This window comes from Odontesthes bonariensis, chromosome 5 (genome assembly GCF_027942865.1).
Source record: "Odontesthes bonariensis isolate fOdoBon6 chromosome 5, fOdoBon6.hap1, whole genome shotgun sequence".
NCBI classification, from domain to species: Eukaryota; Metazoa; Chordata; class Actinopteri; order Atheriniformes; family Atherinopsidae; genus Odontesthes; species Odontesthes bonariensis.
This window is the reverse complement of record NC_134510.1, coordinates 33,336,062-33,357,747: the sequence shown is the minus strand read 5'-3', so window position 1 is coordinate 33,357,747 and position 21,686 is coordinate 33,336,062. Positions and strand designations below refer to the sequence as shown.

The window sequence follows — 21,686 nt, the reverse complement described above, 5'->3', positions numbered from 1 at the left end:
GGATTTGTATGACCATGTTCTTTAAAATTCAGATGTCTCTCTGTTGTTCCATGTTGAGCACAGAGGTGTATGTGTGTGGAAGTGCAGTCATTATTTCAGGGTTTGAGGCCGACTCTCGGATTTTCCAGCTGTCATGTTGCCAGTGTCTTTGGAATAACAAAATTATAACTTACTGGAAGCCATTTTAGATAATATGACACTGCTGGTGAAAACTAATCTAGTTGCTCAACAGTTCAGACGTTTACTGGATTTAGAAATGTATGAGATGTTAATAAAGCTCCTGATTAGGATATTAATGTAAAGTCAGTTGCACAAATTTAAACAAGTTGCAGTAAAACACAAGAAAGACAGACAGCTTAGACGGTTTGCACGAGGAAATCAAGGTGATCAATAAAAAAAAAAATAAATAAAAAAAAGACTTTTCTGTGTGATCAACTGTACAGCCAGTTTGGAGGTATTTTTGGCTGCGACTCCAAATGGAAACTGTAAACTCAAAAAGAACTTCCTCAATTTTGCAAAAGAGATTTCACACTCGCTTGAGGCCATTTTTTCCTTCTCAGAAAAAGGGTTAGTAGTTATTATTCCACATTTCTGGTGCTCATAAAACCTGTTTCTACTCTACGTTTGCACTCTATATCCGTAGCACTTTTTTCTCCCTACAATTACAACAATGAGCACATCAGGGCCGATGTGGAGATTCAGTCTTACCCAAATAGACTTTGAACCACGATCTTCCAATTGTAAGACGGTAACAAGGCCACTGATGCGAAAATGATTAGAGATGGAAGCTAACCAGTTTAAAAGAAAAGAAGAAGATCGGTTTCATCTTTTGTAGAAAATGTTTGGAAAAGGCAGTCCAGTTAAAGCAGGTGATTTGATGAAACATCTATTATGTCACAGTCCATCTGAACAAATTCAGCCAATCAGATCAACATGGGAGTACTGACCAGTTCCTGAATAAGGGTCGCTATTGTTCATCAAAACTAAAAACTTGCCTGATGGCCCTAAACTGATACTTTGGAGCCTGACAAGATGGATTCTCTTGTGATTGTGATCCCACTAATCACAAGAATCCAGCTGCCTAGCTTTTACCAATGGAAAAAAATTATGATCAGCTTTTTAAATCTTTAGAAAAAAAACATGGATGTTTACTGCTGATGAAAAATATATACTAAAATCCACCTAAATGAAAAAAGAAAATCTTAAGGCTTCTCTTAATTTTTTCTCTTATGTCATCTTCCTAAAGACTTTTAGTCGCTTCATTACAGACACATATCATTTCACCTTTATCACCACCTTCTGATGAAACTACAAAACTTGCACATTCGATCCAAGACTATAAACAGAAATTTTCTAAATGTATGTTCTCCTTAAAAATACATTTTCTGTTTGCTTTAAATGTGCTCGACAGATTTTTACCTTCAGTAATTGGAGGTTTCTTTAACCATGACCATCACAGCTCCCTGACCAGAACAGAGGAATGCATATGGATGCATATATTTAGTCTAAATGTAAGCATATTTTAATTTGACAAACATTTCATGTTCTCAACTTAGACTTCTGGATTAGGTTCCATTCAGATGTGTAATCCTTTCCATTAATCTGAAAGCATCTAAACACAGCACAAATAAAAACTGAATGCAGATTTACATATTTGAGTCATGCTGTTACTACCTAATCTGAAAATGTGTTTTTTGGCTCCTTCAGCGAAGACATGCCATGTTGTTGGAGGAGAAAGGCATGAATTTGTGCATTATATGTCACTCAATTTACTGCCCACGCTTTTGCATGTGTGACAAATGCCGTGCAGTCACTTTCTCCATCACTGGTGTAGGTGTGTCCACAGCTGCATGGCCCATTAATATAAAAGTGAGACTGACAGAACTTTGTTACTTTAACAGAGCGATGAAGTCAGAAATGTTATGTGTTCCACGACTGAAAACGGGTATGGATTTATATTTATCATTCCTTTGAGAAATTACGAAACATATTTTGATGTTTTAGAAAGAGGACTTGCTCAGTGGTTTACATTTTCAGTCTTTAAATAAATGTGCTCTCTCGTATCTCTGATATTTGCGGGTGTCATTATAATTCTAAAACGCTTCCAGACATCAGAAATTTTTTTTATTTGGTACAGAATTATCGTAAATTATGGGAAATATGGCAAAAACTATAAAAATAAGACCAAATCCTAAATAAACTAGAATAGTTTTTGATGCATTCGAGCTTTACATTCTTAATTTAATGAACAGTTCTACGTGACAAGAAAAATAACATACATTTATCGATCTAAGAGCAGATGTAAGTGCAAGTTCAGCCAGTTCAAATGAAAAAAGGAAATATCTGCTAAAGCTGAAAATCTGTGGATCTAAAGACTAAAGGTTTGGGGCCTCTTCTGCCCTTTTATTGTATTTCTTTTTCATTAAAATTCCCATTTCATACACTTCCCTGCTGTGGCTCAAAACTGAGTATTTTCTGAAACCTAATATTGGCAGCAGGGCCTTGAGTTGAAGAAAAAAAAAAAAAAAAAAAAAAAAGAAAAAGGAAAAAACCCTCAAACCTGATCATACCGGCAACAGTGAGAAGGGGGAGAGAAAATGGAGGCAGCAAAGAGAGATGAAGTAAATCTCATCTGGAGGGAGACAGATTCATTGGTGTGTTAAAGGAGGATAAGGTGGCTGAAACATGACCTCCTGGCCAGTGCTGATGCAGCTTACAGGGGCCCTAATCCAAGCATGAGGTGTACTGTAGCTCTAGTCACTAAAAGAATCTGGGGATGTAGCAGACCTCTGAGCTTAAGTGAGATAGGCCCCAACTATTCCCCCATTTCTTCTTTTACCCCCTCGTAGCTTCTGAAAAATATTTAAAAAAAAAAAAAAAAAAACAGGGACCACCATTGCTGGCTACCAGCCAATTAGCTGGATCCAATTTATGACTAAACAATGTTGATAGCTTCTCCAGGCCTTTGCAATGACGGGTTAGCAAGCTATGGGGGTAAATGCACTCCAAGGGGGAGTTGAAGAGAAATCCTTCTTCTGGCTTGACGGGGTAGAGAAAGGGGGGGATGGGGGAGTTACAGGGGGGCAGCATTCCTCACAGCCCCAAAAATAGACCCAAAGCTGGAGAGCAAGTATATTAGCTGAGGCAAAACATTGCTTGCCAAAACAAAGGGCTGTAGGGAAGACGCTTGAAGGCTCTGTTGAGCTCTGCTCATAAACATGCTCTCAGGCGTACACAGCTGTCAGTTTGTGCATGTAAAAAGCAGTTTTGTTGTCGACTTGGAAATCTTGTAGCACTAATAAAAGCAACAAAATGCAATGGAAACTAATAATTGATGTGAAGTAGATGAGGCATCCAAACGTTTTCATGGAGACCATTTTTCTTATGTTCAAGCTTGTTACAGTTTTAACTTTTAGCATCTCACTCAAGCAGCTCACAGATCATTTCAAGAGAAAGGAAAGTCTTCTTTTATATGAGAACATACAAACATGGACATTGATTCATTGTTAATTCTTTCTGCCAACATATTATCTTCACGTTGTACGGGCGCTTTATGTGCTGCAAATCATCCTCCACACTGCTGGAAAGCCAAATGCGTTCCCCATCTCCTCCTCTTCTTGTTTTGCAGAGTTTTACCACAGTTCTCATCAGACATGTGAGTGCGACAGACTCTGAATTATGTGACAAACCGTTTTAAACAGACTTCCGAACATGAAATTGAGCAGGAATAGCTGAGTGGAAAGATCTCACAGCAAAAACCCTTGAACTGATCATTGCCAGTGAAGTGGCTGATAGCGCACAGCTGCTAAAAGTAGACAGATCTTACTTTAGAAGTTTCAACAACCCATAAATTGTGTGCAGGTCAAATCTGTGATACAAAAAAAAAAAAAAAAAATCAATCACTTGGTGTGAGGAGTATTCCCACAGGTTCTCCCAGAGAAAACTCTTTTCAAGATAAATTAATTATATTTCCTTTATCATCATAAACTCTGCAAGGACACCAACAAAGATATCATATGAAAGTATTTCCTTAAGCTGATGGGAGTGTGGTAACCATCTGCACTATACGATAGGTGTCTCCGCTTAGCAAAGCACGCCGCTACACTGTTAGAGGAGCTGCATGGGCCAGGTTAAAGAAACTCCAGGAGTTGCATGATCACCCATAACAACACAAAAGAGCACCGAAAGCAGTGACACGGGCACATCCTTAGTGTGCGCTGCCCTCTAAACTAAGCTTAAGAGGAATGGATGATGTACACTCAAGACATAAACATTCAACACTCTATAAACCATGACCTTACATGTTCACTGCAAATCACTTCTGAGTGCTTTTTTGGGAGGAGCTTTTTCCAAAAGCGTATGACATTAGCATGAGAGCAAACTGCTTTACTTGAATGACCTGGCAGCACTGTTGTCATGTTCTTTCATGGTATGATTGGAGGAAAACCAAAATGCTGACAAATGTGACTTCTGAAACACTTTCCAAATACTTACTTTTTCCTAGCCTCACAACATTTGCAGTCTATAATGACAAATGTTGGTCCTGATAAATGTGTATATAGGATTTAGCTCTCTAGAAATGTTTTGGCCTAACCAAAAAAAAGTTCAACTTAAAGTTATGCTGTGACAAATATAAGCACTGCCAATAAAAACAAGCCCGATAGTCAGGCAGTCAAAGCAAGCAGATACTGAATTTCTGAATTCAGTGAATTACAAGTTCACATTTGTGCTGAGACCTTAATAACTATAACTATGAACTGTGCTCGTGAAAATGATTTCCTAGGAAGGGGCTTTTTGTTTGTGGAGGAATTTAATTTAATTTAATTTAATTTCAGTGTCTCTTCAAGAGCTGCTAATCAGCATGGAATCCTGCCTAAATGGATTCTGGTCAGAACTACAGCTAATTTGGATTTAATTTGGATTTTTTTTAAAAAGTTAAAAGAAAGAAAGAAAGACACCACCTTTAATTTAAATGGCCACAGAAGTGCACCTATAGGAATCTAACCGTCATCACATTTCAAACAACCTTCAGTGTAGTTTGGATGTTATTGTGTTTTTCCTCTGCTGTCCAGATCTCCTAAAAATCAATCACAATACAAACTGGATATGCCACATAAATATAGACAAATAAAGAAATAAATGAATGAAATGAAATACTTGAGCAGGATGAGCAATGTCTAAGACCCACAGTAACATAATGAATCTCTCAATAAGTCATAGATGTTGCTGTAGAACAAGTTGTCAGAAGTTCTGAGAACAGTTGACATCATATAATGGCTACAAGTCACTCACTTCTTGCAGTTGCTGTAGTCAGTGCAGCGGCTGAGCGGGACACGGATCACACAGCTGGAGAACGCCACAAACAGTGCATGATGATCCCGGTCCAGCTCAAGACCCAGCACCCTCCTGTCCTCCCCTCGCACGTTGCATCTAGGAACAAACCAAAAGAAAATCAACACAAAGACACAATCTTCCAGTTATAACATCAGGCAAACTCTGAATATTAAACAGAAAGCGGTCTGTGAATCATGGCGTGCAACAATAAAACAAAAGTATCTTTGAAAAAAAAAGAAAAAAGCATTTCCGCCAGCTGTAGAGGGTGATGCAAAATGTTACAGAGAGTGAGTGGGCTAAGCAGATCAAGGAGGAACCAGGAGGAGGAGGCAACGCAAGAATGGATACATGAAAATACCAGAACAACAGTAAAGTAAAGAATTAAGAATTTTTTTAAAACTAACAGAAACATTAGATGTGAAGAAAACTAAATTAAAAACTCAGATTAGTATGGAAATAAAAACAAGAAATATCGTCTGACTTGTTCGGGTTGTAGACGTCAATGTCCTCCAGGAGTTGGGTGCTGAAAGATGTGTTTGCTCCCTCTGTGCTGGCCAGGATCTTCAGGACATGGCCGTTATCCGAGCCCAGAAACACCACAGTGTAGTTCTTATAGGGCCCCGCTGATGTATCCACTGCAATCTGGGTCAACTTAAACCTACACAAAAAAAGACAAGAGACAACAACTATTTATTATAAAAACTAACCACGTCAAAAAAAAAACAAACACCTATTTGTTGAGAGAAATATGCATCTTTGACAGCCGCACTATAGATCCAACCTGAATCTCTTCTGTCACCAGTGTAAATCAGAGGGAGATAATCATATCAAAAATGCTGGTTAGAGTCTTTAAACTGTTTTTTTGTACGTCTATTTTCAGTGGTAAAGAAAGCATTCAGTGGGTGAGTACTAAGCTAATTGTATTAAGCTTTAGTGTGCAATTAGACAATTCATCAACCAACCCACCATTCCCTTGTTTCATTGCCTACATGCTTTAATACCTTCATCCTCATAATTCATCTACCCGTCCACCCACAGCTATTCAATAGATGCAGCCTTCATGTCATTCATCCACTTGTCTCAACACGCAGCAGTCTCTCTCTCTGAGTCCCGGCTTTCTATGAGGAATTCGAGTAACCCCTGCTTTATTTTCAGCAATGACTTGCTTCATATTCACTTCGCTCTACATGGTTCCACCAGGGAGCTGCCCGTGTATTACCACAGCCGTCTACCACTGGCTCCACTGAGGATTGAACACTTTGCTGAAGGGCATCTTGAGTCCAGTGTTTGTTGACAGCGGGATAAGCGTTACTCATTCATAATGCCTGCCCTATCTTTTTCTCCTCTGTAGCCCAGGATTTCAACAAACACAATTTCTCTAATAATCTTTTTGGCATCCCGTTCCTTCCCGATTCTTCTGTAGAGGACACCCGCAGCATAGTCTGTGCCCTCACTTTTCCCTCAGCTCCTCCCAGATGGTCCCACACAGGCTGGTGTGTTTACACACATCGACTCGACTGGCACATCCGTGCAATGACTCGGCAGTACAACGTGATGCGCTTCCGGCTGGATTTAATTTATCTAGCGGTTCTCTGGGGGTAGGTGCGGCAGATGTGATGTTTATGGTGCCAGATGTGAAGCGGTACACGTTTCCCCAGTGTGAAGCCACAGCAGTGTCTGGCTGGCTGTCAGCCTGGCTCTGCTTCAGGAGGCACGAAGGAGGCTCCTCTACACTATGTGGCTGTGTGAAGGCTGAATTCTTAATGTGTACACACTTGTCTGTGGTTGTTGTGGTAGTGAATGAAACGCATGACACTTATCCGCCGCTTCTACATTCACCCCATCATCATCCGATAGCACAGGGTTCTCAAATGTCAAAACAAGCACACACCTACACACCAGTGACTTCCTCTCCTCTACATATGCTCCTGTGGAGCGTCTACAGGTCAGGGCAGCACTCGAGGAAGATTCTCTGCCTTTGATGTGGGCCGAGATCGACCGCCGGAATAAATCCGATGGGTTTTAATGAAGTACAAGGTTGAGTGTTCCACCTGAACTCACTCATCTATACCAATCACGGTCTGGAGTGTGAAAACACTGCTGTTGCATTATGTTGCCAGAGAAAGTAAATACATGGGACCCATTAAAGAAATGACCCTGACATTTTCTCTTGCAGGCCTGTTTAATAAGTGCCACCGTCTGAATAGTACAACACCAATTAATGCTTATGCTTTTAACATGAACCTGCAAGAGGGTTCAGCTAAAGGTACACCGTGTTTTAATGATTTATGATGTACAGAATTTGAAGTTTTTGAACACTTTGGAACTACTTGGATTTCTGAAACAATCACTCAGTATGCTCAGCAAAGAAAATCTGCTTATGAGTTTTAAGCCTCGTCGAGTTTGTCAATAATAAGGAATTACTGAAGATGACCTTATGAGTAATCAATGCAGAAATAGGGGTAATGCTTAGGACTTGGTACATGGTTTACATTTTTAAATGGAAAGTTTTCCACATCTTGGAATGTTTAAAACTCCTCTTAACATAGATTAAATCCACATTTATCTTATGAACCTACACACAATTGTCCACAATGACGAAGCTAAGCTAGGTTTTTGCCGTATTTTACAAATTTATCAAAAATACAGGAGATGGATACATCCTACTACTACTACATCTTTGCGATGCTGCTACAAATCGACTGACTGTCCCTACTTTGCTTTGTAAGACATAGTTAAGATAGCACAAACAAGCCTATATAAGATTTGACAGTTGATAATGTATAACAGATTGAAAAGTAAAGGATATTGGGATTTTGGAACTTTGACCAAACAAAACAAGACACTGAAGTCTTCATCTTGGGACGAGGAAAACAATTTCTCAAATGATTGCACATTTAATTCAAGTGGTTGAGCAGGTGTCCCATGAACAGAGGCTGTATTTCCCTGATGCAGCTGGCACAGGTTCGAGTCCCAGCGTGGGGCCCTTTGCTGCATGTCTTCCCCCACTCTCTTTGCCCCTTCTTCTGTCTATCCAACGTCAAATCAAGGCCACGAGTGCCCAAAAAACATTTAGTCAAATATAAAACATAATTTATTAATCTCCATTTACATGAGACTGAGTACACTTTTAAGAAACACTCAGGTAATTAAGTTTAAGTGGGTACTGAGAGATGCTAAAGGGGTATTCTTGGAGGATTTTCCCTTATTACGGGTTGGATAGGGTCAGTAGGTTAAGGACTAAGGACTGGCACAGTTTAACAAACGGATTGACCCACAGAGTGGAGTTATTCTGTTGCTGTTGTTATTTTTTTACATTACACTACATTTAAGATCCCGTCTCCCTGTCACTGTGGTCTTTTTGCACAGCAAGACAAAGTCTCCTCTATCAGTTTTTCCACCGTCCAGTAGATGACAGCAAATTATCTACCTGCTGGTTGTGCGGGTGAAGTAGGGTCTGTCGTTGACCGAGGGGACAGACTCGTCCATAAGTGGATACGATTTGATGAAAGTCAGGGTCTCATCAGGGAAGGTGGTGGAGGACTTGTAGGTGGCTGCAGAGCCCTCGCCGGCACAGCTGCCCGGTCTGTACGAGAACGGCAAAGAAAGAAAAAAACTCATCATGCATGAATCCGATTAGACAGGCACAGATGTAAAAACACTAGCAGCTGTTTGCTTTTAGGGACTAGCAGGAGGGAAAACAGGTGTATTATGTGACTGCCTGTTTTTGTTTCTTCTTTTTTTTTCGTTCAGAGACGTCTGTGCAGAATAATAACAGCAGCTGCAAAAAAACTCTTTTGATAGAGGCAGAAAAACATGCTGTTGGAAAGTGACAGTTTGCTATTTAAAGATGCATCTTTCACCTTGGCTTTGGGACTTGCTCCTCTGGAACAGGTGTCCATGCTGACTCGCTGTTCCTCTGCTCTTTGAATTTGCTGTTGAAAGCCTTCTCTATGTCGTCCATGTAGAAAGCACAAACTGCAGAGCCGGTGATGCTGTTCAGAAGGCCACAAAGTAGAAGAGAGTGCAATGAGCAAGGTCAAAGTCTGGAATTTAGCCTGGAATAACTTACTTAAAATGTATTTTTACTGTTCTTTTATACATTTTGAACTTTGCTATTGTTTACAGTGATAGTTACAAAAACAGAATCTTATTATTCCTAGTATAAATGTGCAGTTTTTCTTTATTTTCGACGTAACTTAATACACACTCGCTCTCACATTCAGCATCCTTTGACCTCAACAAAACCTTGACCTACATACGACTGATGCATACTCAGAAATAGTTGGTCAATACAACTTAAACTAAGAACGGAAACCAGAAAGCTTCAGAAATGTTAGGTCAACAGAATCTATATACAAACATGCAAAATGGATCGAATGTGAAAAACCTACATAATCCTGCAGTCATTCAGAAACAAGAATCTCATTTTAACATCTACATCCACTACATACAAAATGAAATGAGGATGTTTGCATTGCATTCATGGAAAATAATAATAGTGACTTTAGTCTCCTCGTGTCTCGGTGTTCTATAGTAACCAAAAAAGTGAATCAGAACCCTTTGAATAACTATCTTTGCACAGTGAGGTTTCAGCATATGCAGCAAAGGCACTGAAGCGTGACATAACTGAAGATGTAAATGAGTAGTTGAGAGAAACTCCCTTTAACACAGTAGACAACACGTTTACTAGTGATGCTGCTGTGCAGTAACACTGGATTTTCTGGGTAAAAGGGACAATTTTCTGCTGCAATGAACATTGTAGACCTCAATCAACATCAACTGGTTTATGGCATGACTTTACATATAGTTTACCAGTTCAAGTGTGGGGGTGACTATTTGGATAAAATGGTTGACAAAGCAGCTTTACAGAACAGAGCCGATCTAAGATAACACACAGCACAAAGCAACATTTTGCAGTGACATTGCAATGTCCTTCAGAGAGTTACCTTCTTTAATGCTGGGGCACATCTGCACCTCAGCTTTAACACATGAGTCAAAATTGCTCATGTGCCTTCAGGTAAAAATAATCCAACCTGTTGGCTTGTGTGGTGAAGACTCCAAGTACAGCTGGCCGGTGGTTGATCTGCAGGACATTCGTCAGTGACTGCAGAACATCAAAGTAAAAGAAGGAATCGCCAGGCACGGAGCAGTTCAGCCGGGCTTTGAGGAATGACGTCCAGTATCGTTCCAGCACCCTTGGGGAACCCCCATTGTCGTTCTTACAAACACGTGCGACTCTGGAGAAAACCACCTAAGGGAAACAAGTTTAAATAGTGAAGAGCTGACAAATGATGAATAAAACCAACACCCGCAGGCAGAGCCAGCAAGAAATACTGAATAACAGCGAAGAGAGAGGTTTCAGTTTCAAGCCATTCTGTTGTTGGGAGTTTATTCCACTTAGAAAGGAAAGGGTTGACTCTCTCACCTTGCCGAGAGTGGTGTACTCCACTGCAATTTCACTGAAGAAAAAGTACACATAGTTCCCATACTCAATAGCGTGGAGGAAATGGGGTTCTGCAGAAGAGAAAAAAAAAAGAAAAAAAGAGAGAGAGAGGCTTCACAAATACACTGGCAGTTATGTGTTTTTGCAATACTTTATGAAAAAAATCATAATCGGGCAGTGAGTGGAGCTGGTAAACACCAGGGCAAAAAGAAAAAAAGACTCGCAGTTCTAAAATTCTGTGTGTTGGGACACAAAATAAGGATAAACATTCAGGCATTTATTGGTTTGAAACAATGCAGCAACAGATGGTCCTGGATTAGTAGTCATAATGAGAACATGATAATCAGCTCAACTACAACAAAAAAGCTGAAATTTAAGTTGAAGGATGCTGTAGATTTCTAAAATCTTAATACTACAGTGGTTCACTCATCAATTTCATTTATTTGAAATATTTTAATCAATTATATTCTAGATTAGATTTTAACATAGATCTTACTTAAAAAAAATGACAAAAAAAAAATAAAATTGCATTGAAAAATACAGATAGATAATCTCATCGACTTAAATGGGTGTTAAAAATAAAATTTCAAAACTCTTCAATGCAATATAATTTAAAAGTAAAAATGCAGCCTCTAAAATGATCATTGCAGATTCTAAATCTCTCAATTAGATTCCACAGAAAGCAGGAGTATTACCCAGAGCTATGTGTTAGAGTGCATTAGTTTTGGCTTCATGTTATTCAGTTCAGCTCAGAGGTACTTTATTAATCCTCAAAGGGAAATTACATCGCTGCAGCAAAAATTATTGCTATAGATATGTCATTGTTAGAGTAGAATAAAAACAAGTTATGAAACTTTGGAAAAGTTGAAGTGTAGCAGAGAGGAAGGTGTGGTAGAAAACTGTAGCTTGGCAACAACTTAGCTGATGGTGTCTCACACAGGCTCGGCAAGTAATCCAGGTGAACTCTGTCAGTAAACACCACGGACACAAACTGACAGCCAACGGTTCAAAATCCGAGGTGCAGACATGCACCTTCACAGTAACAAGGCAAGGATCACACCCTCTGTTAACTAGCACTACAATACCTCCTCCTTTACTGTTGCTTCTGTCTACAGTCTCTGTCTGTCAGTTTAATCTGAAAACCGAGCAGAAAGATGTTGATTTTACTTGCAAGCGATCTCACATTTCCCATAATAATAATTCCCATAATAATCCCATAAAGGAAAGACATTGTTAAAGCTTTCTCTTAAACTTTACTTTTTTTTCCTTTCTACTCTGGATTCTTGACATCTCCTCTTCTACACATCTGGATTAGGGGTCTTACTCAAGGCATTACTTGAGCTTTGGAAATTTTAATCAGCTGCTCACACATGCAAACAACTTTCCCGTTGGCATTGTTACGCGTGATAGCAGATATAAAAGTGCCAGAATTACCATACAAATTCCACATTTCAGCAGCACATTCAAGCAGCCCAGCATCCAAACCAGCATATAAAAATGTAAAGGTTTAAAGAGTGGAAACACTCCACAGATAGAAGCTCATTAGGAAAGAACAAAACAATACATGAAGAGTTACTGCAGCAGGCTGCCACTAGTGTGGAATGAGAAACACTCATTTCTTGGTATGGGAACAAGTGTAAAATAATTTACATGCTGTATATTCCCCTCATTTCAGAAGCAATTTGCACAAAATATCTTCCCCTTTTGAGAACTAATAATGTGCTCAAAATATTATGGATAATCATACAGATGAACCAATTAATCAGAGAATAAATCAGCAACACATATGGTGATAATAACCAAACATTCCCAAACAGAAAGACTGATTCTCCATCGCTCGAAGCGATAGTTCCCACCTGGCCCAACAAGACGGATGGAAGAAGTTGAAAAACTTGGTGTTTTTCAGTCGGTCATGAATTACACTGACAAATCTGACAAATGCAACAGATGTGAAGCGATCAGATGTTTCACTTGGAAATACAAACACTTTGAAACTGATGTTTCCTTCTCTGTCAACTAACTGTTACAGATGCAATTTACAGATTCAACCATTGACATCAAACAGTTTTATGTCCAAGAATTCATTTTAATCAGGCATGGCTGAACAGTAAACAAAGACGAGTTTGGCACATTTTCTGCAAAATGTGATAGGCGCTTTAATGACGGTTGAAGCAGGAATTTTTCATGTTTTAGGCCTGGAAGTCATCTGAACATGGAACTAATGGTCAGAGCCTAAACAAAATATGAGAATCCTTCATTTCCACAACTCTACAGCAATGACCTCATAACTTTATGCTACGATAGTCACTAAATCTCAACATCCTTACCTCGCAACCATTTGGAGTCATACTTGACTGTGCGTAGAACAGGACTACTTTCTCCAAGACTTCTGTAAATTACTGCATCACTAGCCAGGAAGTCAGTCATGGTGGCGGAGTAGAAGTCACCACCTGGGGGAGAGAGAAAAAAAAAAAGTGACAATCGAGATGCATTGTGAGATATCACAATTCCCAGTGATTACCCACTTCTCCGAAGTGTCTATTTTGGTAACAGATGTCTTTTATTGCTCTCTAAAAACAGGTTGAGGAGAACAGCTGTAGGAGAAGATGCCAGTTTTAATAGTACCCCATGTGAACTTCACATAAATGTCAGTGGAAACCTGGCAAGATTAAGTGCTCTTTTGGCTTTCCCTTCTCTTCCCAGAACTTGACCTCGGTGTGTTCACAGTGTATCATCTTGCTTCCGTGCTATGATTAGTAAAGAAACTGTAAATCCTAACGACGGCCAGAATCAACAAAAGTAAACTTCTGCTTTGATCCCTTTAACATCGACGCTTAAATTCTGTTTTTAGATTTTGGGATTTTAGTGCAAGCCCCAACCCACATTAACTTGTAACTCTTTACTTGTAATCAGTAATTAACATGCTGTTTTATTAATATTTTCCTCTTGTGAGCTTGTGTTTAAGTCAATATACATACCAATTACCTAATTTGTAAATGATAAAGTGGATCAGAAGACTAAATGTGTCTTTTTCTGGCAGAAATTGAAATTAATTATTATCTTGTCTACAATAAACACCATCATAATTACATGATTATTATGAGGTAATGTCAAATAGTTTACATTATTCTTCTTCAGATAAAGCACTAAAATGTTAAAACGTGTAAACTAAAAACAATTCAGTGCAGCTCCGGTGATTGAATCAGGTTTCAAATATCTGCTGATTAAATTTCATGTGAAGTGAACAGAGTTTTGATCTATCAGGTTACATTTGGGAAAAAAAAACAAAAACTTTATTTTTGTGTATTGTGGTCACACTTCTAATTCAGTGGATAAATTTAGGAATGCTGTATTTTCAAACGAGTTCTCGCTTCACTCATCTATCAAGTTTCATCCAGGCATGCATGACAGCAGCTTCTGATGCCCTGATACAACGCCCGGAGATGCTCCGCAGGCAAATTTATCTAATGTGAATAAGCAAATGTACTTTACAGTCTGACAGGCACAGAGACCGTTTTACCAGTTCAGACTTTATAGTCAGTCAGTTTGATTTAAACAAACAATAAGATGCGTATCCTGTAAAATAAAGACTCAACAGCACAGATCAGCAGTTGTGGGAGTTGAACCTGGGATGCTCCACTTTAGAAGACAGCCTCTACAGCTACTCACCTGCAAAAAGGCCCACGTTGGACTGACGAGACTCGAAGGGACATCGAGCCTGTCCCACAACCTCCTCCCCCTCCTGCTCCAGTGTCGACATCTAGGTCAGTAAGAAGGCACCAACAAAAGAATGCTTTCTAAGGCTTCATATACAAGTCACAATTCTCACCAAGTACAAGAATGGGATATTAAAACTGACAATTGTAAAACACAGTTTTAGTGCTTGGTGGCTGTTGCTCCGATAGCAAAAATCAATCGGTCTCTTACACCAAAAGTCTTATGTGAGCAGAGTGGTTCAAGCAGAAGTACCAAATACATCTGTAATAATGAATGGGAACGCATGCACCATAAAGATTAGCTTTATTTGATGCATTATATGTGGGTCATTTCCATAAAAGATGTGTGTGAAGGTCCTGCTGTTCAGGCAGACAGGACAGTTTATCTCTCAGCCGCAGATATTAAGCTGCTATTTTCCAACCTGCTGTTAACAAGGTTGTAAACCTCAGACACAACAATGCGTGAAACCGCACACTGCATTTGTAGATATGCGCGTGAGAGTGTGTGATGAGGGCTGAATGCATGCTGAGGAGCTCTGACACCCTTTGCAGCCATAAGGCGACACAAATGTGCACATATAGCACATTAATAGTCCATTAACACAAAGTTTGCTTCATGTCACATTCAGATGATAGTTGTTCTCTGTTGTTATTCTGCTAGTTGACTGAAATGACTAATTATTACCTCACCTAATACAAAGATAAATCATGTGAAATGTCGACACTCAAACAGAGCTAGTAAAATCTAAAGTTTGGGTAAACTAAAACTTTTAATTCAAAGCGAAAATTTAAGATAATCTTAACACGCTTGGATTTTAAAATACCTGGATTTTTACCCACTGCACAAACGAGGAGAGACATATTTAATGCTTTCAGATTTTGTTACATCACAAATGCACGTTGACCTCTCTGCTGTCTACAGAGCAGCTGTCCCAGCAGCCTGGTCAGTGAAACTGCCTATTCATGGTTGGGCATGCGTTCATGTCCTTAACAAACACACATGCCTCTGACTCAATCCTCCACAGATTTTTTTTTTGTGGACTCCAGAAAAGAGACTCCTTGATATGATTTACATTTCCTCCCACTTTCCCCAGCTGTCTGAATAGTCAACCTTGTCCTACTTTCAGGACGAGGGAAAAAGATGAGGGGTGCAGTCCACAGTTGGAGGGTTCCAGGTAAAGAGAATGTTTTCGTAAAACTGTAAAATCGGTTGCTCTTTACTAAAGAGAGCCTGTGGCTGCGAGATGATACTGTTTGAATGTAGGTCAGTGTGCTTTTTTTTTTTTTTTTTTTTTTTTTTAAAGACATTTTATATCCACTTCTCTGCAGGACATTTTCCACATTTAAACGCACAGCTACAAAGTTTGTGGTTACAGGAGCGAAAAAGAAATCCACTCCATAGGAGCCGTGTTACACTAGTCTCAGGACCCTGAATGTATCATCAGAATTTAGGAAAACATTAGCACCCTTTTTATTTGATCTAATTAATAGATTAATTTTATGGCATACATGATATGTAATCTCAGTTGCACAGTACAATCTTACGCGCATTGTTTTTTACCTTGAGATTTATTTGTAACATCTTATATTGTATGTAATTGCTGTTTTCCATTAGTTTTTTATTTGAAAGTGCCATTTCATTTAATACATTCTGTTAGGTAATATAGGATTACATGTGCCCTGGTCCGTATAGTTAGGCATGCAGTGTACTGTAAACTAAGGTCTGTGCATGAGCTTTGCTGTATACTTGCTGTAGAATAGCCGCAGAAATATATTAGAGCACATCTATCAGAGTAATGTTGGAGTCAATCATATGAACACAGAAACTTCCATTCCATTACAGCTGCACTTACAGCTGTGCCAAACCCAGGAACAAATGTCCCTTCATTTGCTGTTACTTAGTCTTTCGGCTTCATTTTTAAATATTGAAATTTAAAAGATGACAGCTACTTGCTACATAGAGATTAATATAAAAGATGAATGTCCGGAGGAATAGATGGAGTGTAACTTTGGTAAAACTTTCCTACATCTGCAGACATTGGGTGTGTGATGGATCATTGGGGGGCAAATGTGAATAAAATGATAATGTTAACAGATATATCCACTAATATATCTTAAACCTATTTTGCCATATTGTGTCTAAAATCTTAAATGGTAACTAAAGTTGCTACTCCAGTGGAAGAAATAGTTGTGAAACATTTGCTTTAAGTTGATGAAATGAGAATTTCCCAAATGAATTCCCTTTAAATTAAGAACAGCACGTGTTGGACAGTACAGTATGTAGCATATACTACTTGAATATAGTCATATTCCAGATTAAACTATTTCCCATTTCATAATTCGACAATATGCTCCTGCCAGCCAAGACATCAATAAAACAACACTGTACTTTTTTTTTTTTTTTTAAGTAGCAATTCTCACCATGAAAATGTTTCATTCGAATTAATTATTCATCTTTCGATGCACTCTTCTAGAAGCCCCCTGGTTTCCCCCCTCTGACCTCTTAATCTGGACCACTTTTTTTTTTTAGATCTTAGGTGAGCCTGTTAGATGTTTAGTCATTTTGTTGCTCATTGGATTCTATACCCCCCTACATTGTTAGATTTACTATCTGTGCTGTAGGACTGGTGCTACCTCAGCCGGTTGTGAACAACAGTCCAAACCTGTGATGTCACTTCTGAGCCTCCAGCATGGCGTCATGTTGGATTGTATTCGACATACCTCATACTGCAGGATTTTGAGTAAAGGAGGAGATGTCCTTCGGTTAAGGACAATGCAAAACTAAAGTGGAGTGTTTTCACTTAACCAACAGCCCTCTTCTTCATCAGTGGAAGAACAGAAAAACAAAGGAGACAAAGTGCAGCAGAGGCTTCTCTGCTGGGGTCGAGTGGTATTCCCACTTCCTGCTTTCCTCTTTTCTTTCCATTTCCTGCCTCAACTTTGTTGTATCAGAGGTGTGAAAGAGGTTTCCATCGGTGTATTCTGTGTTCCGTCAACAGATTTTTTTTTCCCTCCATGTCTTGCTGAGCCAACAGATAATTCCACCAATATAATTTATTTTAAAACAGCTGACCCTATAAAACACAGCCTCAGTGAACAGTGTGTGCTGGCTGCTCACACCTGAGAGGCTGTTTCATGCGTCTTTCATTAAACAACATCTCGCGCCTAATTCTGTATATGTCCTATTTAGGTCACCAAGTATATTACTTTTGATCTTAACATGTGAGAACTGTTTTCTTCATAAACGCTGCATTTGGCTTTTGTGCCAGAATTCTTCTGTGTCCCTGTGGATGTATTAAGTCATTTTTTCCTGCAGTTTGAGCTCACAGCTGTTGATTCTATTATCACTGAAAAGACAAACTGAAGTGCTGTCTGCCAGGCATTTCTATATAGCTGACAAATGCTGTGTATACCGTGGTACGAACTGTCTTTATGGCTGTGTTTGTGAGGGTTCTTTCACAGTTGATGTCTGTTAAGATTGCTTAATCTTTTTTTCAGGTCTAGCAGACTGTCAGGATGTTTCAGCATATTGGCAGTGTGAGGAATACTCAGGATGGAGTTACACTACATGCGCTTTTTTTCAATTTTCAAAATTAATTGAATTAGTTTTATTAATTTGACTTGTTTCTTGATAGTTATTTACACAGAATATTGTTCTGAGGGGTTCACCATTCACAGCGTATGATCATATTACTATAAAACAACATTGTTATGTGTAAACACCCTGTCTGACCCTTAAAATTAGGGGCATTTTCCCAAAAATGTATGTTTATGTGATACACATGTATATTTCATTAAAACAAATCATTTTAGTGGCATGTATTAATAATTACCTTCAAACCATATCATCCCACAGCTTCTATGTTTCCTCAAGCTGAATGTGTAAAACTGGAGCTTCATGGAGCATTTTCCTTTTTCCTCATCTGTTAAACATGTTCTGGGACCAGTGTGGAATATAGGGAATGACCACACTTTCAGACAAAGCCAGACTGGTGCTAACGTAGCCCAAGTGTATTATTTCCAGGTGAAAAATCCAATAATTATGTTAAACTGAAGGAGCATGCAAGGACACGGCCGCATACACTGCATCGCCTAATATCTCCAATGTGCCCGCTTGTGTGTAATTGCAGTCAGGAGTCGGTGCACTGCAGTGGAGTAACTCACCTTATAGTTACGGCAGGTGGGGTTAAAGGCGTTGGTGCCGCAGGCGAACAGAGTCTCGTCATTCCGTGGCACCAGCACTTTGATGTAGTTGTAACATTCATCCTGTCAGCAGGGAAACAGCTCAGTGTTATTGTACACCAGGGAGCAGATCCATGCCGGCTCCTGGCACAGCAACAACACAATCAAAGCAGGACTCGCAGCAGGTAGACGCTGCGTTTTTCTGGCTGATGCAAACATTATATTTCTTCATCCTACAATCATGACTGATCCCAGGTTGACTCTTGTGATATTATTGTCGCTCTGGAGAGATGACTGATGCCAAATAGTGATTCTCAGATGCTACTCAACAACTTTATCCTATTTCAAACTTCTCAGTGCGGCAAACAAAAACACGGTCAAAAGCAGAGAGCAGAAAAAGTGAAGCCGAGAGCACAAACAGAAAGCTGAAGATGTGCATTTGTCTGGAAGATTATACTCACGCTGTTTTTCCCCCTCACGGTGCACTTCTCCACATCCTTCGTCTTCCAAGTCAGTTTCTGAAAAATGAAAAGACAGCCAACCGTCACTCACAGACGAGAGACGGTCTCTCACCATTCCAGCTTCTGTTGCTCCCAGTCATTCAAGTCTTATTACAAGACAGCTGTGATATAAAAATCTCATTAATTCCAATAAAACTGTTGCAGAGAAAAACTAATAAACGGAAATTTCAGGGAAGCCTCGGGCGCCCGTGCGGCTCATCAGCGGGCAGCCAAACACTGTGGATCCTCCGAGATAAAATCACTCAGTAAAATACGTGTGGATGCACACACAGGGGAAACAAAGGACCCCGAAAGGATGCTTACATCACTTCACTGCCGACATGAGGAAGAGTCCATTAGCCCCGATTAACCTACTGGCCAAAAAAACCTGCCCTCACTCTACAGACATGACAACAAGACACTTTTTGTATCACTGTGAGATGCCCGGTAGGCTGTTATAGAAAAAGATCCATCAACTTAACAAGCTTTGCCAGCCGATTAATGTGCCCCCATCAACTGTTAACTAATTCATGGACAAAATCTTCCCAGAGCCCATTCATACCACTGGGACCATTGGCAGTTATGTACACATCTGTTTCGGTTCAGCTTCTTTTCATCAGCATCTCACAACAATATAAGAGTAGACAGGAGCTTGATGTCTCACTCAGTGACATGATGGGATATATTGCAATAGCCTCAAAGCATTAGCAGGCATATCCAGTCTTGAAGTCTGAGGGTTGGGAGATTTTTGTTTATTTATTTTTTCCTGTTCAAGGCAGCCTTTTCCACATACACCTGCACAACACATGTTGGTTTTCTTGTAAGTACTGAGATAATTTTAGGGTTATGGGCTTATTTGTAATTACTTGCTTGAGTCTCCATTTGTGCAGTTCGTGTACAGCTGTTCAATAAAGTAACTCTTCTCCATGGAAAAAACTTCCATTTGTCCCTGTGTCTCCAAAAAACAATGAAAGCCAAAACCTTTTTTTTTTTATTTTTTTTTAAGATATTTCACAAAAAAAAAAAAAAAAAAAGTCCAAGTTCAATGCATTGCATGCAAGAAAGTATTGTTAGTATTGTAACTAATCCAACAGACTCCATTTTTTTTCTCTTGGAGCTGGTTTTCAAACTCGTCTCTTAGCGTTCAGTCCAGCAGTTAAATCAGGAAGAAGAGCAGAATAAAGCAAGGCTGAATAAGAAATCAGTAGAAAAAATAAGACATTTCATCGAGTCAACTTTTGTACATCAATAAATCTAGTTCCTCTCAATTAATTGGTCAATCTTTTCCCCTTTGATGCGAGTTGCATCCAACGACTGGCTGACATATTTTACATAAAACACAAAATTTCCACAAAATATTCCGAACAATAACTCCACTACTCTGATTTTCTCGGGTGGAACACTTCTTGTGCTACTTTGTGAAGAGCTGACACAGTTCAGTAGAAGTCAGCATTTTGGTAATAGGTCTTGCCTTGTCTATGCTCGATTAAGTTTACTAATAATTACGGCCCCCAGGCTTGGGAAGATCAGTGAAGGAGAGGATGTGAATGGCTGCCCGCATGAAGGAATGGATCTGTGATGAGAATGAAACACCATTTTCTGGTGATATGAGTCAGTCACACACTAATGACCAAGCTCAGACAGATAGCAGGAAAAGCAGATTGAAAAGAAGAATATGGGAACAGTCTTTATAATTTTCCACTCAGTCATACTGGAGGCAAGAGAGGCTTGAGAGAATAGATGGAAAAACACTTCAAACATTCAATATTTAGGTTCTTATATTACAATTGAACACTGTAGTACTTAAAAGTTCCCATTTGTTTGTGCCACAGTCTACACCCAAATCAATAGCTTAGATCTCCTTGACATGGAGCGGTGGCCTTATCAGAGTGAATATCTGTGTTTGGTGCCAATCTACATACAAGCAAACAAAAGTGCAGACCACAGAGGGCTTTTATTTAGGAGCAATCGTGTTTGACAAATGAGATTCAGATAAAAGGCAGCACGGCACTTCAAGCACTGCTCCACTTGTGGAGGATATAGGTCTGAAGAGAGATTGCTTAATACTTGAGTGAAAAGTCAGGCAAAGGGTAGGAAGGAAAATAATGAGATACAGACACCACAAGAGATTTCTTTCCGTATAAACACAGTGCAGTCCAGAAAAAAAAAAAAATAGACAAAAATGCCATACAGAGAGCACTGTATTGCATTAAACCCTTCTTTAAAATTGGTGTAGATCCATTTGTATAGGTGGCATACCATCCAGTCAGTCACTAATGAAGAAAAATCCATGATAACTTAAATAAATGACAAGACTTCTCTGTTCATTGAATATTTAATGACCACAGAATCCTAAAACATTTAACTTTATAGCAAGAAATGGTCATTTAAGGCTTGCAACTCCTAGATTATAGACAGATTCTGATCAATTAAAAGGATCAAACCCCTAAATGTCAAAGTCTAAGAGTGAAGTCATCATGGAGAGCAGCTTTTATTTTAAGGAAATCA

General features: G+C 39.3%; 1 protein-coding gene across 5 annotated transcripts in view; it reads right to left on the bottom strand.

The window, feature by feature from the left end:
- sema6cb (semaphorin 6Cb) overlaps positions 1 to 21,686 on the bottom strand; it is a 147,599-nt gene that overhangs the window by 34,965 nt on the left and 90,948 nt on the right. For all 5 annotated transcript variants that reach the window (XM_075466159.1, XM_075466162.1, XM_075466163.1 and 2 more), the window contains 10 exons: positions 19,140 to 19,196; positions 18,661 to 18,762; positions 14,450 to 14,540; positions 13,108 to 13,230; positions 10,763 to 10,851; positions 10,371 to 10,588; positions 9,198 to 9,329; positions 8,765 to 8,920; positions 5,816 to 5,992; positions 5,293 to 5,430 (listed from right to left, as the gene is read on the bottom strand). In XM_075466159.1, the coding sequence (XP_075322274.1) occupies positions 5,293 to 5,430; positions 5,816 to 5,992; positions 8,765 to 8,920; positions 9,198 to 9,329; positions 10,371 to 10,588; positions 10,763 to 10,851; positions 13,108 to 13,230; positions 14,450 to 14,540; positions 18,661 to 18,762; positions 19,140 to 19,196 (1,283 nt within the window). The remainder of the gene's footprint in view (positions 1 to 5,292; positions 5,431 to 5,815; positions 5,993 to 8,764; positions 8,921 to 9,197; positions 9,330 to 10,370; positions 10,589 to 10,762; positions 10,852 to 13,107; positions 13,231 to 14,449; positions 14,541 to 18,660; positions 18,763 to 19,139; positions 19,197 to 21,686) is intronic.